At 31.1% G+C, this 13,686-nt stretch overlaps 1 protein-coding gene across 15 annotated transcripts in view; it reads right to left on the bottom strand.

The window, feature by feature from the left end:
- CACNA2D1 (calcium voltage-gated channel auxiliary subunit alpha2delta 1) overlaps positions 1-13,686 on the bottom strand; it is a 512,731-nt gene that overhangs the window by 67,619 nt on the left and 431,426 nt on the right. For 7 of the 15 annotated variants that reach the window (XM_073238917.1, XM_073238921.1, XM_073238916.1 and 4 more), the window contains exons 17-22: positions 12,125-12,199; positions 11,772-11,846; positions 8,753-8,809; positions 4,361-4,432; positions 2,952-3,023; positions 549-610 (exon numbers count right to left, since the gene is read on the bottom strand). In XM_073238917.1, the coding sequence (XP_073095018.1) occupies positions 549-610; positions 2,952-3,023; positions 4,361-4,432; positions 8,753-8,809; positions 11,772-11,846; positions 12,125-12,199 (413 nt within the window). The remainder of the gene's footprint in view (positions 1-548; positions 611-2,951; positions 3,024-4,360; positions 4,433-8,752; positions 8,810-11,771; positions 11,847-12,124; positions 12,200-13,686) is intronic. The other 8 variants (XM_073238922.1, XM_073238924.1, XM_073238915.1 and 5 more) reach the window with 3 other exon arrangements.

Below are 13,686 nucleotides of genomic sequence, written 5' to 3'. Positions count from 1 at the left end.
GAAGAATGGAGACAATAGGGTGTCAGTCTTGTAGAATTTTCCAAGGCCCAGACAGTTGGAAGAATCGTGACATTAAAGAGTTGTTACTCAAGTGGGTAAATTATATCAACTGATCATTTTATATGATTATACTATGATGTGATAAATTTTATTTTTAAGTTAATTTGCAACCTAAATGTTAAGTAATGTAAACTAAATGACAATTTAATGAGGAAGCCAGTGGAGATGCTGACTGCAAATTATGAAGAGGATTTGTCAACATTAAGTGCTACTAAAATAAATACACAGAATACCAAATACAATTATAGCACATGTTTTCACTTCTAAAGTTTATATTCCTTGCTTTTTTTCATCTTTTCCATTTTGAAAATCAGAATCTGTAACTTTAATATATTTTATATTGAAAAGGGTTTTTCTATTTTAATTACATTAAAAATGGCTTTTGAAAATGCAAAGACATAATATACGCATCCACTAGAAAAAAGGCTACTAAAAATAGACACTGAACTGCATATACTTATAAAATATACATTTAAATAGTTAGTTACCTGTAATCTGTGCCATTGACGGGAGTCCATGTGTATGTCCTGTTACCTTTGTCAATATATCTCTAGTAAAAAAAGTTTGATATTCAGGTTATCATCACTCCATATATTCTATGTGAATGTATATGAAGAGCAGAACAGTAGGATCTATTTATACTTTCTGTGGCCATTCAACACCCTTCTTCAAAAGTGTCTAATCTATTCTATTCTGCATTTATTTGTTCTGTTATGGGTGTGTGTGTGTAAGAAAATTTTAGGGCAAAACTCAACATCCACTTGACACATTTTGAGGACTTATTAGTGCAAAATCTTAGTTAACTTATTGTGCCAAATTAATAACCTCAAAACTTCAAAGACACTTCCTGAAAAATTTTAATCGTGAAATAAGACTGTGAAGTAAGACTCAGATAGATAGCTTCATGCTGGAGAATGTTTAAGAGAAATTGGTAATATCAGGGAGTTAATGTACTCAGTGTGTCTAGACAGAAATGCATGGCTAGCATATTACTGTACTAATATTTACAGTATTTATCTATCATAAGAAACTCCTCAGTACCACTGAAGGTAAGAAAAACAACGAAGTTCACCAAAGAAAGGAAGTACAAGGCTAAATGGATATTGAATCTTTCATTTGTAGCTGCTGAACAAAGGTAAACAAATTACCATTCTTTCTTCTGTCAGGTACAGTGATGGCACATATGCATCTTTAAACTTTTTGGTCATCACCAACTTTGCCACCCTCATCAGAACAGTAACATTCACAGAGGCGTTACTTGGTACCAGGCAATGCTAAGTACTTTATGGCCATTGTCTCATTTAATTAACCCCCTGGAGTAGATACTATTATCTACACTATGTTGATGAAAAAGTAAGTCTTACAAAGGAAGCATATTGGCAGGATGAAGGAAAATGCATGATGCCAGATTGACTTTATGACAACTACACACATTGCCTTTATACATCAAACTCCTATAGCTTTAGCTACATGTATAGACATGGAGGAGGGGGAGGAAGTGGTGAGGAGGTTTTTGGACTAGTAAAATTCTCAAAAGAAACAATGTTTATGTATTTGTCAGTATTCGTAAAAAACATGGCAAACTAGTGTTCAGCAAGTTAAAGTAGTATCAGATTAGGGAAATACACAAGGCAATGTTTCTCTCAGTATAATAGGAAAAGTCTACAGGGAGATATTGCTCAGAGGGATTTACAGTAAATTAAAGGAGGGAAAATATCAAAGCGACTTAAAAGAAACCGAAGTAATTTGTAAGCTGAGGGAAGAGTGTGCCGCTCAAAGAGCTCTTGTTGGTGAAATGTGGAAAAGCTGGCAGAACTGCTAAATGGTCACACCTTTCCTCAGGGAGCGAGGGGGTAAAAGGTAAAGAGAGTCAAAGTTCAGCAGGACTGAAATGATAAATACCTCCCTTATGTTCTGGTAATGGCGGGCTTCCTAGTGACATTAAATGAGCAAACCATAATGTTGTTCAAGTAATTGTACATTAACGATTCCAAAAAAAAAAAAATGAGCAAAGCCATGTGCTAACGGGGTGATACTGACATCCTAGCTCCATCTTAGGGAAAGATCTGCTGAGGAATTCAGGAGAAATGTATATATTAAAAAGGATCACAATGTGAGGGAAAGGAAATAAGCTATATATAAAAACTTAAATATCCAGGCTCAAAAAGGCCACGCTTCTGGGTTCCATATATTTTTCAAATATTCAAATATATGGATGCCTATGTGTTTACTTTCACTCCATTGTGTGATTCATCATAGACAGACATCACTCCTTATATACAAAGAGCTCTTCCATGTCAATGTAAAACAACATAAGTTTATTATATGCTTGTACCACTGATTTTGGGGGTACTTGTATTATTTCTTGATTTAATATCAGATTTAAATGCAAAACAATTATAAAGTACATAAATAAAAAACCATAAATCAAGACCAGAAAGAAGTAAACAAGTAACACACTAAAACACAAAAATAAACCCCAAGTAATATATGGAACTCAACAATTAGAACACTACATGCACAAGCCATATAAAAACAGCTATTAAATATTAACTTCAGTTTTGCATGATTGAAATGGTTTAAAAGAACATGGTATGACATTACACTGCATGCTTTATTTCTTATAATGATAAAAAAATGGAAACAAAACTTTTAGCAACATACTATTAGTAAGAATACCTAAAGCACTATCATTTTATAAAAAGAGCTAAAACTCTAATGGAAATTCTCTCTCCAGCAGAGTACCTTACATTTTTTTGTTGTTTACTAGAGGAACATTCCTGTTTACAAATAAGTATTGCTTTAATAAAAGGAAAGACGAACTACCAATATCAATTATTGTAACTGAAATATATAATTTTGTTTAAAAATAAGCCTGACTTAATTCTTACCTCATCTTGAGATTTAACCAGGGTTCTGAATGTTTTTTCTCCACTTTCACCATCTATCATTTTATTTCGAATCTATGAGAAATACAAAACAATTACTTTATTGCAGGTACTCAACTGAACTGCCAAAGGATGATCATTAAAGTTAGTTTTTCAAGGTTTATGCCTTATTTTAGAATAGATTAAATAAAAATACTAGCTTTGTTTTAGTAGTATTTACAGCTGTTCTCTGGGAATATTCCTTAAAAAGTTACATTATAGTCATTTTATATTATTTTAAAATAATTAAAAACACCCTTAATTTCAGCATTAAATTAACAGCGTTATTTTCAACCAGTCACTAGTATTTAAAATGCAATTAATAAGAGTGACCAATGACCTATGAGATTGATTGAGGGGAAAGTGAGACTTAAGAAAGGCAGAATATTATTACAGTCACTCAGTGGCAACAGAGTCTGAAGACCAAGCTCTTCACCATTACATGATCCCACTCTATCATGTCGAACTCCACACAAATGCTCATTAATCACCTAAAATATTCCAACGTTATGTCTCAGTCTAGGGTAATTATAATAAATAATTAAATTCTGTCATTGTACAATGAGGGAGTAAATGTGTAAAGCAAGTACAAATTAAAACACACTGACAAGTTATAAGAGAAATGTGGTGCCCTTTGTATGTAGATAAGATAAGGAGTTAGAACACCTCAAATAATCTTAAAAATATTAGCTCTGGAGCACAAAAACCTGGTTCAAATCCTGGTTGTACTACTGACTTGCTAAGTAACTAGAGACTAGCTTTTTAACTTCTCTGTACTTAAAACATATCAGTACAGCAGATATAATAATAGTTATTTCAAAGCCTTTTGACGTGTACCCATGTACTTAATAGATGTTATTATTATCGTTAGTGATTATCCTTAATAATTATGTAAGACCTCTCAGGGGGAACTGACATACAATTTTGGTTTTGCATAAAATAGAAAATTTTTGAGTAAAGTGTACTAAAAGAAATATGGCAGCTTCTGTCCGCATGCTGCTCAATGGGTGGCTTGTTGGTTAGATTCTCTTCCACTTTTCTTTCAACACTATAGCAATATCCTTCATCTCTGTTTTTTTTTAAATGAAGTTTACAAGTTATATTTGTACTGAAATACTCAAAATATCTCCACCTGTAGAATGAGGAAGAAAAAACTAATAGTACATCTAACTTAAAATATTTATTCCTATTCCTATGATCTTTTAGATGACAGAGGCCAAGATCTATAAATTTTTAAAGAAAACATTCATCTTTGTATCACGGTATGTGAGAGTGGAACTATTACTATGTTGCTGCTCAAAAGAAACTTATGGAATGGGTAAATCCTAGCATCTGAGCTGAGAGTACTGTACAGGCCTGCTGATTACACTCACCTCCACTTTAATATCATTTTCTAACTCTGCATCAAGGAAATCCAAAGTTACTGGCTCCTGAGATTTGGGGTTCTACACAGAAAATAATAATAATTAGGCATATATGATATTGCAAAATGGTGTCGCATACAGAATGATGCAATGGATAAATATGAAATTAATTCCATAGAGTTACTTACCTAAGGTGCACTAAATAGCTGACAAAATAATTGCACAAAGGTATATTTTTTTATATATCTAATTAAAATTAATAATAAATAGGCTGGGATTTGAGTTTTCAGTGTAACAGATTTTAATTAATCATGGACTAAAGACAGTCTCATTTTGAGTGTTGTGATAGCTGCTACATTTACAATCATAAGTTCTGTGGGAATCTAACTTCTGAAGATCCACTCACTTTTTTAAATTAGGATGGGAAAGAAGCATAATATAGCCATGTGGATAACGTATTTGGCAAGAAAATGAAGGCAACATATAAGGAATATACATTCTTTATTTGTATTCTGTAAAAAAATAGGAAATTCTCACACACCTGATCATCTACAATTGCTCTCTTACAACACTAAACTATGTTTTCTACCTTTATCTTGCATCTACCTACCACTTCAGCATTTTATTAAAAATAAAAAAATAATAATAATAAAGGGAGAAATGTGGGATCCACATATAAATCAAGTATAAAAATCAAATATTCATATGTGACCTGATTGTTTATAGTTCATCATGCGTGATCAAAACCGAAAGTTTCTGTGATGAATGCCCTTGTACTGTTCACCATGTAAGAACTTATTCACTATGTAAGAATTCATTCACCATGTAAGAACTTGTTCGTTATGCTTCAGAAGATTGGAGACTGACGAGAATTAGGCTTGAGATGGATTAATGATTGTGCATTGAGCACTGACCCCCCTATACTGAATTTTATTGTTGTTAACAACCATTTGATCAATAAATACGAGAGATGGCCTCTCAAAAAAAAAAATAGGAAATTCTATAAGGGAAAATGTTTTAAAAACTATGTTTAGATTTACTGAGTAAAACGAACTCTTCTAAACTTATTCTTTCCTCTTAAAAGGCATACAGGAAAGATGAAAATTTGGTTCATATATTTGAATATCAGATATTTTACTTTATCTTTTACAAAGTCAAAGTAAGACAATTTTTAAAATAAGATTTGTGGTCAAGTCATAAGAACTTTAATAAAGATTAGCTATTACAACTAAAGTCTAACTAGAATAACGAACGGTTCCCTAAACACTGTTTCCTGCATTAACATCTCCTACTACTTGTTCCTGCTGGTGTGCAACAAGAAAATTCACTCTGGAACAAGGCAGATTATTTATTTATATAACTATATTAAATGAAACTGTTATCCTGGTGAACTTACCTTATATGACATTTAAAGAATTTCTTGATCATAAAATGGAGACTTACTGAACTAGTGATAAAAAAATATAATGATTCTAACATTCTAGGAAATGTAACATGCCTAGTGATAAAAAAATATAGTGATTCTAACATTCTAGGAAATGTAACATGCCATAGTGGAATCTCAAAGTTCACTAGAACATTAAATGATAATAAACATCTATAATTTTATAATTAAATAATTTTAGAAACTGGATTTTTAAATATTTACTAGAATAAATATCACAAAAATATAGTTAGAAATCAAACACATTATGCTCTATTAGTGCAAGGTCACTGGAATTTTAATAATTTCAGCCTCACAAGGCTCTTTTGAAATATGCTCAGATCATCACTATTTTAAACAATGTTTTAGGAGGATCGACAACCCAAGCTGATTTAGGTAATTAGAACTGTATTACGATTAAACATCCTATTTATGTCAAATGCTAAGTAACATAGTATGCATGGCATGTATTTATTTTGTAATTATGACAAAAATGCCTTCCTTCAAAGAGTAACTCCATTTAAATAATGAAAATTTAGGATTCCCATGGGTTTTGATGAATGGGGATACTTAAAGGCAGATGAAAAAAAAAATTCAACTGTGTCCAGCACTTTCACTGAAAAAATATTTACTGCTTATGAACTCGTTATCTAGAATCAGAAGTTTCTGGAATATTGAAAATAAGTATTATATTGTTCAACAGATGAAAATACCATTATTTGGACAGCATCTTACTGCCTCAGAAGCAAATTTTCATTTGGAGTGTAGCATATTTAACAAAGAGAAAAAAATTAATACTGAAAATATTATAATCCTTTGTTTAAAAACAAAACCAAGAAAGACTCTAAAAAAGGTCCCTCTAAACTTTCAATTACAATATTATTATTAATATAAAGTTACAATATTATTCAGAATTGCTTAAAGCCCCAAGAAATGAATCATCACCACACAGACACCATATACTATTAAAATTAACAAACTCACTGCAAAACAAAGTCAAAAAATCAAAACGATAATATATAGACATAAATAAGAATATTATCTTACATGCAATGGATAATGCATAGCATGATCAGACCCAAACAGCATGCATGGAGGAGGCATTATCAGGAAGAATTGGCAATATGAAGATCATGTCCCAATCCAACACATAAAGACACAGAGAAGAAAATGAAATCATCAAAGAAAAATGTCAATGCATAACTTCTAGTTTTTAAATGGCAATCTGGCTGACCATTTTTTAAAGGCCCACCATAGGCACAGTGACTGAAAAATTCAAAAGCAGGATCTTCTACTAAGAAAGCACCATGAGAATACTGAGAACTTCAGTCCCTGCAGTCCCAGTACTTTTGCTTGATATTTTAAATATCTAACATTTGTAAAATTTGAATATCAGCTGACACAACGAACATACCATTTGTGGAACTAAACTAAAAAGCAGAATACAAAGTTGCCAAACAAATCTTAAACTGAAATAATTAGCTAGTATTATTAGAAATACTCCATAGTTTAAAAATTATTCTCAAAATTCAGATAAAATTTTGTGTGGTTGCTAGTTTGCCATTTAGGATTTTCTTAGAAGGAAAACAAAAATAAAACAAACCATTTTTCAGGTTGTTTATTTTTAAATTGTATCATAATATTCACATGCAATATTTGAAAGTATGGCAAGAATAAAAATACACTAAAGTGTACATGAATGCAAGAAGTATAATTTAAGATAATGCACAACAAAGAAACATGCAAGGAGAATAACATAAAACAATTTATCAAGAAAAGACATAAATATAATTTTAACCTCTACAGGAATCATAAAGATGTGGAGGCCTGATGCAACAACATGAAATTCAGACTGTCACAATATTCTAGAGCTCGAAGGGGATGAAAGCTTCTTTTAATCCAGTGGCTCTGCACTGTAGAACCAGCTGGGAAGCCTTAAAAACTACTCAGAAGCCTGTGTCACACCCCTAGTTAAATTAAACCAGAATTTTCAGGAGCTGATGCTGAGGATTAATATACATATTTAATTTCCTAGGTGAATATACTCTGTAAGGCAGAAAATAATTGCTTGTTCAATTCCTCTGATTTTCCAATGAAGGCACTGAAGCACTATGGGATTTAAGAACCTAATCAAGGATACAGTGTTAGCTGTAAGTAGAACCAACTTGGAACTCAGTTCTACGAATTCATAACTTAATGACCTCTGTTTAATATCATATTACCTTTGCCCATTATGTCACCAACCAACTTTTTTTTCTCAGAAATATTAGGCTTATATAAAAATACAAATAAAATAAGTCATGTTGAAATTCCTTTGCAATTCTGGAATTCTCTTACTAAACTGTAGGAAGTATCCTTTTATGATAATTATTTTTAGTGTGCTTATAGAAATATTCATAAATAAAATATCGTTTAAATTTTGTTGCCAACAGATAAAAGATTTTGCAATGAGTCTGGCAGGTGATAAAAATTCACAATACTTATTTGCAATTTGGGACATTTTTACATGGCTAAAGGGAAGTGCCTCTAACTTCTAAAAGATACACTTTAAGAGAAATTCAAAGTAATTTTGACTTAAATTTTGTAATTTACACAATCTATCACATCAGGACTGAAACTTTATTTCCAATTTGAAGTTAATTTTGTAAGCAAATTGTTAGGATTTCATGGATTTGACACTAATTTCAGAATATTTAATAGCAAGATTATTTTTTAGAAGCCATTTAATTACGATTACACTGATTAACATTCTTATTACATAATTTGATAGCAATCTTTAGTTAGCAAATGCATACCCTCTGCCATAATCAGTAACATTTTTGCTCCAGTTTATTGAGAAATGATGCTCATTTCCATCTCATGCTCTGAAGCTTGATGTCAGGTAAGGTGGCATTAATTATATGCTTTTACAAAAAGAAGCTTAATCTTAACTTTGATTTAGCGAAATTGAAGGCACTGCTAACATCATTCACAGTTACCTGAACATTGGGTCTCCTTTTTCTTAAATTTATTGTTGGTATACCTACACCAATAGGCTGAAGCAACAGAAAGATCATAGTTCATACTACATATCAACATAGGTAAGGGTTCTACCCTATCATCAATTTTGGTAGGTATTTCCTTGGACAGAAACAGGCATCATAGAGTTCATGCTGAGTCAATAAATAAAACTGAAGTTTAAAAATATTTTTAACAAAATGTTAATATTTTCCTTTTTGTCTAGAAAAGTTTATATTTGGGAAGTAAGAAGGATTGTCTGTCTCAGGTTTTATGCTCACTTAATAAAAGAGACAAAACTTTTAGCATTTACATGATTAAAATATGTTAAAATATAAAATATTATACAGATAATGAGAAGTCTTAATCTTAAATCCTTAAAATTTGTGCTTTTGTTTTCTGAAATGATACCAAATGTCGTATATGTGGAACTAATGGAGAATTCAATTATAAAACAAGATTTATTTTAAATATTGACTTCCAAAATGTAGATTATTATGCACTATTTCCTGTACAGTAGATATTTCTTAAGATTGATCAAGTCGAGATACCTAATAAATCTGGTTATTTCAATGAAACAAAGTGAAAGAAATTTAAAATGTATTTTGGAATAAAGCAGAATATATAATCTAGCATTTGTCAGAATGTGGTCATGGCAGGCACAGGACACTTTGAGAAGTAAGGATTCCTTAAAAAACTGGATATGCAAAAGATTCATAGCTACTTTATTTACTGATATTCTGTGCTTTTTAAAGGACACTTGGACTAGTGTCTACAAACTATAAAACTGTATGGAAATAATTTGAATTATGATTACAGTTTCAGAGAGAAAGCACAGAATTCATCTAAGAATACTTACAAAAATATTAGACTTGTTAAACAGTAATGGTTCCTATAGTACATAGCATTGTTTTCCTTTATTTCTATTGGTTGAGTTCCTAATGACAGAAGTAAGATTAATCTTGTTACTATACTAGCTGTTACTATATTGGTCCTCTCTATTTGTCAACTTCTAAAAGAGCTGTTTTACACTGCATGATACTTTTATGAAGTTCTTCTATCTGTATAGCATGCACTATTACTTGCAAAATGGAAATCATAATGTTTAGCCTGTTAATGAGAATTAACAAGCATATTTAATTCACAAGCATGAATTTCAGAAAAAAAATTCACTGATTGTGCCAACATTTGTTTTTAATGATTTTCTAAAACACTAGTTTTCTAAATGTTTTTGCATGCTTGCTTTTAAAAATTACCTGCATAAAACTATGAACAGCTAATGTAATTCTAAAGAATCACCTGAGTTGTAATAAAGATTACTGTAGAATTTATATTTTTTGTAATCACATGAATATTAGTAAATTATTCTAAATATGAGCCAAATAAATGTTAACTGAAAGACTAATAAATTTTTTTCTACATAAATACTGGTTATTAGTAGAAGAATGCAAAAAAGGGAAAAACCATTTTTAAATTATTACCTCTGAGTGATAAATTGATATATGTATATATATCATATGTGTAATATTCTCATTATTCTTTTTTATTATTTTGTCTATGGTATATTTTACCTCCTTTTAAGGAATGGGTTAAGACCTATAATCATAAAAATGGGGATCTTTCATACCCTTCAACATAGTACATTGTTATGCTTTTAAATCACTTTAGTTAAGGGAATATAACTTAAAATACACTCATATATACAAAGACCAAACAATAATACTACAAATTAAAAAAAAAATAAAAAGATTGAGGAAGATAAAATTTTTCTTTTTAACTATGGCAAAATCATAAAATGTTTATAGCCAATCACAAATAATTCTATTAAGAGGAACTTAACATGACATGTTTATAATGGCCTGTGATATCCTAATAATAATGTGAAGTTACTCACATTGATGATAAAATGACATTAAAAATAATACAGGGTGATCAGCAGTTACATCTGATTCACAAATATTCAGATCATGGTGGATTTTACATGGAAATAAGTTCCAAAGTGAGAAGAATTAAGACATAAACTATAACCATTTAATATGTTTTTGCATTCAGTATCAGTGGTTCTTAATCACTACGGATTTGAGAAATACTTAAACAGCTCAACTTACTTGTGAATGTATGTGTTTGCACATACTTCGTGTCCTAACATATCACTAACATTAAGTATTCACTGAAGAAGACAAGGTAGTATGCGTAAGTCCACAGACATTTCCTTCCAGCATGGTTTAAAGTATCCTCAGTATTCAGAGCTAACCATTAGCTTAGTATAAGGTACAATTATTTAATATGATTTTGCCAATTGTTACTTCTAGATAAATGCATTTCACTTTATGTGTGAAAAATTAATGAAAAGTAAAATAAGTTGGATGAGATATTTAGAAAAATATTTTCTATCTTGGGCAAACAGGGCAAAACCCAAGAAGGATAAAAGGTTTCATCTATGGAATTTTATCACTTCTGGTCAACTCGCTGATTAATAAACACTTTCCATTTCTGAAGCCCATCCTGTGGAGTTTCACTTATTGCATTGTTTACATACTTTTACAAGACTGCATGAAAGTAGAAATAAAAACACTCTGGGAGATGGAAAGGAGAAAGAATTACCAGAAGAAAACAGCCATAGAAAACATAGCCTGTGCTTCTATAATGCAGTCCACAACCCTCCAGGGCAATCTCCTTCAGTACCTTAAAGTCTTACTTAGAGTCCCAAGGGGGATGTGTGACACTAGGCACAGGGGGCGACAGTAGTTATATTTGAGATAGGAATATTGGTTAGCTAAAAATATTGGATAGGAATGTTGGACAGCTAAATTGGAAAGAGAAAATGAAAACTGCTTTCACACTTACCATATATTATAAGCTGTGGTCTTTTCATCTATTAACATTACAAATATAACATTTCCATATATTTAGTGCTCTCCAGTGAATTTAAAAGTGACAAAACTTTAAGAACATTACTCTTTAAAGAATACTAACCAATGCAAACATTTATATACATACCTTTGGCTGAAGATTTGGATGTAATAAAACATAACCATTAGGATCAATTGCAAAATAATAGCCATTGGGGCACAGCTGAAAAATAATGAAACAATTTAGAGACACCCTGAGTCACAATCAGAAATCCACATTTTGTAAACAAATAAGAATTCATAAATACACATTTTAAAGCATGAAGGAGGAGAACATGGTATCTTTACATTTTACTGTAAGGATCTTTTTTAACATTGATTCCTTTGCTATAAAATAACTGCACATCATTTTTGAGAATTACTTCAGTGCTTTACAGACAAGTGAAATTACTACAGAGCTTGAAAACAGAAAAAATACCCAAACAGTAAATTACATCTTACTGTAAAACGTGGTGTTAGTCTTTTAATATCTTCCAACGACACATCAACTCCCATCACACCAAGAATTAACTGGTTCTATAATAAGATAGCAGAAAGGTAGTGTATTTTATACTGAAAATTTACATACTTCTACATAATTGTTATATTCATCCATCCTTTTGCTTGAAAATAGTTGTATTCAGTACTCGTTTAAACACACATATAAGGGCGAGGCCATTTTGTTATCAATTTACAATGATTCTCAGCTTTATTTTCTCACAGGTTTATCATTATTATTATTTAGCTTAAAAAATGAAATTTTGATTGAGGTGAAAATATAAGATATATAAAATTTTTTATTTCATACTTCTTGTACTCATTACCCCAAATATTTATTTTAATTGGTACTGTACAGTCAGCAGCTAGAGCTATGTGTGTGTCTGTGTATGTGAGTACTTTGTGTTGTACTATGATTAAGAAATCACAAAAAAAGTCTAGCTTAAAGATGCTGAGCAATATGGGAAAAGAAAACTGGATTTTTGCTATGACAGTAGCTGTGTGAGTATAACTATCCTGGAGTATGTGACCTTATTGGTAATGAAAGAGTGGAAATCCTCAACACAACTGTTTCTGGTTGCAACTAATGTCTTCTAAATGCCGAACAATGGGCATCGCTATTTCAGTTGTAAGTCAAGGAGGCTGTGTGGCAAATTGCTGTCATAATCTTCTATGGGACGTGAATATGGAAATGGTGTTAAAATTTAGAAGCAGGAAATTTTAAGTAGAATTATATCAATTATAAAATAAACTGAAATGTTACAAAGAAAATGATAAAATCCAGTCAATAGATATTCAAATACTTTATTTAAACTTTGTGTAGGTGCACACAGTGAGAGAAAGTTATGTCAGCATCTATGCTCTTTTCCCATGAACCAATCCTAGTCTGGGCAAAAACCCCAAATGAAAGCAACCTCACAGATAGTCCATATAAGAAATTAGAGAAATACTTACTCCTTTGTGAGTTATAATATCTAGAACCCGCAGATATTTAAGAATGGTAATGGGCCCCCAAAGAGGAATAACAAATGTTCACTATGGCCACATTATTAAAATAAGGAGTTCAACTGAAATTTATGATAACTGAAAAAATAATGCTTAAGTGCAACACACTTCATTGTACCATAAACTGGAAATAAATTTCCCTCAAATCAGGAATGTCAACCCAACTATAAAATGAGTATAGCATTAAGAAAATCTTGAATTGTCCTGCATTCTTAAATTCCTTCTGATGCAGGCTATGAAATAGGAATGCAACCCTACTTTTAAGCCAGAAGCATATAAAGAATAAGTCAAAGAATTTAACAAGTACAAGAGACATGTTTTCCAGAACTTTGAGAATTTTAAGTTGGTAGCATTTTGTTGCACTGAGATTACCAATATAGAGAAATCAAGGTGATTATGAAACTTGTTAAGTATTTTTTCTGAATCTTAAAAAATAGAAAAAATAATAACGAGCCCTATTCATTAAAACCAGCTCCTTAAGTTACATGATGATTTAAAAAAACACTGTTTACAAGGAGTTG

Source organism: Manis javanica, chromosome 6 (assembly GCF_040802235.1).
Source record: "Manis javanica isolate MJ-LG chromosome 6, MJ_LKY, whole genome shotgun sequence".
NCBI classification, from domain to species: Eukaryota; Metazoa; Chordata; class Mammalia; order Pholidota; family Manidae; genus Manis; species Manis javanica.
Note: the sequence above shows the minus strand (reverse complement) of the source record. Positions and strands in the feature narration are given on the sequence as shown.